Source organism: Gavialis gangeticus, unplaced genomic scaffold (assembly GCF_001723915.1).
Source record: "Gavialis gangeticus isolate Ggan-Ray unplaced genomic scaffold, GavGan_comp1, whole genome shotgun sequence".
Classification (NCBI taxonomy): Eukaryota; Metazoa; Chordata; order Crocodylia; family Gavialidae; genus Gavialis; species Gavialis gangeticus.
Genome location: NW_017729031.1, coordinates 101,443,508 through 101,445,836, shown reverse-complemented (window position 1 = coordinate 101,445,836; position 2,329 = coordinate 101,443,508). Strand labels below are relative to the sequence as shown.

The 2,329-nt window shown below is 45.0% G+C and overlaps 1 protein-coding gene across 1 annotated transcript in view; it reads left to right on the top strand.

Moving 5' to 3' along the window:
* The window catches only part of FASTKD2 (FAST kinase domains 2), a 29,433-nt gene that overhangs the window by 21,722 nt on the left and 5,382 nt on the right, over positions 1 to 2,329 (top strand). Inside the window, exon 10 of the mRNA XM_019523460.1 lies at positions 1,745 to 1,856. Coding sequence (XP_019379005.1) covers positions 1,745 to 1,856 — 112 coding nt within the window. The remainder of the gene's footprint in view (positions 1 to 1,744; positions 1,857 to 2,329) is intronic.

The window sequence follows — 2,329 nt, the reverse complement described above, 5'->3', positions numbered from 1 at the left end:
GCCGCACTTCAAGAGGGATGTGGACAACATGGAGAGGGGCCAGAGGAGGGCCACTCGCATGATCAGGAGGCAGCAGAGCAGGCCCTATGAGGAGAGGCTACGGGACCTGAACTTGTTCAGCCTCTGCAAGAGAAGGCTATGGGGAGATCTAGTGGCCTATTATAAACTAGTTAGAGGGGACCAGCAGTTACTGGGGGAGTCCCTGTTCCCCAAGCACTACCAGGAGTGACTAGAAATAAGTCACAAGCTGGCAGAGGGCAGATTCAGACTAGACATCAGGAGGCGCTACTGCACTGTCAGGGCGGCTAGGATCTGGAACCAACTTCCAAGTGAAGTGGTGCTGGCTCCTACCCTGGGGGTCTTTAAGACGAGGCTAGACGAAAACCTTGCTGGGGTCGTTTGACCCCAGTACTTTTTCCTGCCAAGGCAGGGGGTCGGACTTGATGATCTGCTCAGGTCCCTTCCGACCCTACAAACTATGAAACTAAGATCAATGGTCCATCTGGACCAAGGCTTGCAGCCAATGGGAGGCCAGCACCAATCTTCAGAAAAAGGTATAAACAATCTCATGGCAGATAGGTGGGGTGATCTTTCCCTATAAATCTCTTGCACTCTTTCCCTGATAATGGGAGATCAGGTTAAGCTAGGGGTGTTAAAACACATGGACTACAGGCTGGGTCTGGCTTGTGAAACCCTCTCATCTGGCCAGTGGGGTTGCTAAGGGAGTTGCCAATAATTCAAGGGCAGGGCCCACTGCTGAATTCTGGGGTATGGAGCCCCATTGGGGGTGCATTTTGGCAGCTGTAAGACGAATGATGGCTGCATTAACCCCTGTGGCTCTGTGCCAATGAAGTGACTAAGATAGCTGCAGCAGTTAATGCTGCTGCCACTCTCTTTGCTGCTGGAGGTAGGTCTGGATCTGGGTTGCAAGGCTCCTCAGGGTCTGGATATGGCCCAGGAGGGCAAGTGAGTGTGAAACCTCTGGGTTAAGCCATGAAGTATGAGGTTTTGAATCCCTCCTTTTTTTCATTGACTCTTACATCTCTGGATGCATTTGTCATCCACTTTGAATATTTCTAAAAGAAAATGCAGAATTAAAGTCCTGACCTCAACAGCATCCTGTAGCAATAATTGCACACTAATGAGTCTCAGTGGAGACCAGGTTAATTCTGTGCTGAAAATCTGTCAGTGCTGTTGGGAAAGCTTAAGTGAGATTTATGTGCCATGTAAACCTTGTGTTGGGTTCCTGCAAAGGGGTGAAGAATTTCCCTTTGCCTTTCAGGAAAAGAAGAGTTGGTGACCTTTGCACCAATGCTCCTTATCCTGCTATTAAAGCGCAGGTCTTCTATGCACCTTCCAGACAGGAAAGGGGCTTCTATGGCAAGTAGTAAAAAATAAATGAAGGGAAACAAGCAGGATATGAATATCATGCAGATGAAACATCTATTTTACATAATTGTAATTTGAGCCTTTCTAGAATAAACAGTGGTTTAAGAATTTGGCTATTTTGGATGGACCTCTACACCTGCATGTACCTTATTCTAGTGGGGCTTGTCAAGTCTGGAGGTGGAAAGAAATGATTAAATGAAAAATGGGCACAATAATGGCAATAATCATATCAGCAGTATTCTGTAGTACTAATTGTAGTCACTCAACAGTCAGCTTTTGAAGAACACTTGAATTGCATCAGTGCAATAGTTTTCTGTACTGCTTTAAAGACTATTACCCTTCTCCTTTGTTACAGAGTCGTTTTTCTCTGTGCTTCTCGAAATTCTTTTTGTTTGGACATGTGTCCCCGAGGGAACCTGGCAGTGAAAATGAGGCATTTAAAAGCATTGGGATATCATGTGATACTGGTAAGAAGAGGCTTCGCAAGAGAGGTTGTCTCTATAATTACATCATATTGGTACAGCATATATGGGATAGGTGAAGTCTAACTGTGGGTTGTGAGCTTAATTCATGAGGAACACCTCCTTTCTAATGGGTGATAGAACTGATGGCATGAAAAAGAGATGGCATAATAAAAGGCAAGGGAACTCCATTGCACTGTAGCAAATGGATGTTTTGCATGAAAGAAGCCAAAATTCACCAACAACTAAACCAGAAGCCATTGAATTCTTATACTTAAGACTTGCATTAATTTGGTCACATGTTGGCTCATATGCTTGTTATATGTGGAATTGTTAAAGAGCAGCTACTCATTCCTGTTTCCAGTCATCAAGCCCTTTTTGGTTCACAAGGCAATGTGATTTGCTGCTTACAGCACAACTAATGCATCTCTCTCTCTCTCTCTCTCTCTCTCTCTCTCTCTCTCTCTCTCTCTCTCTCT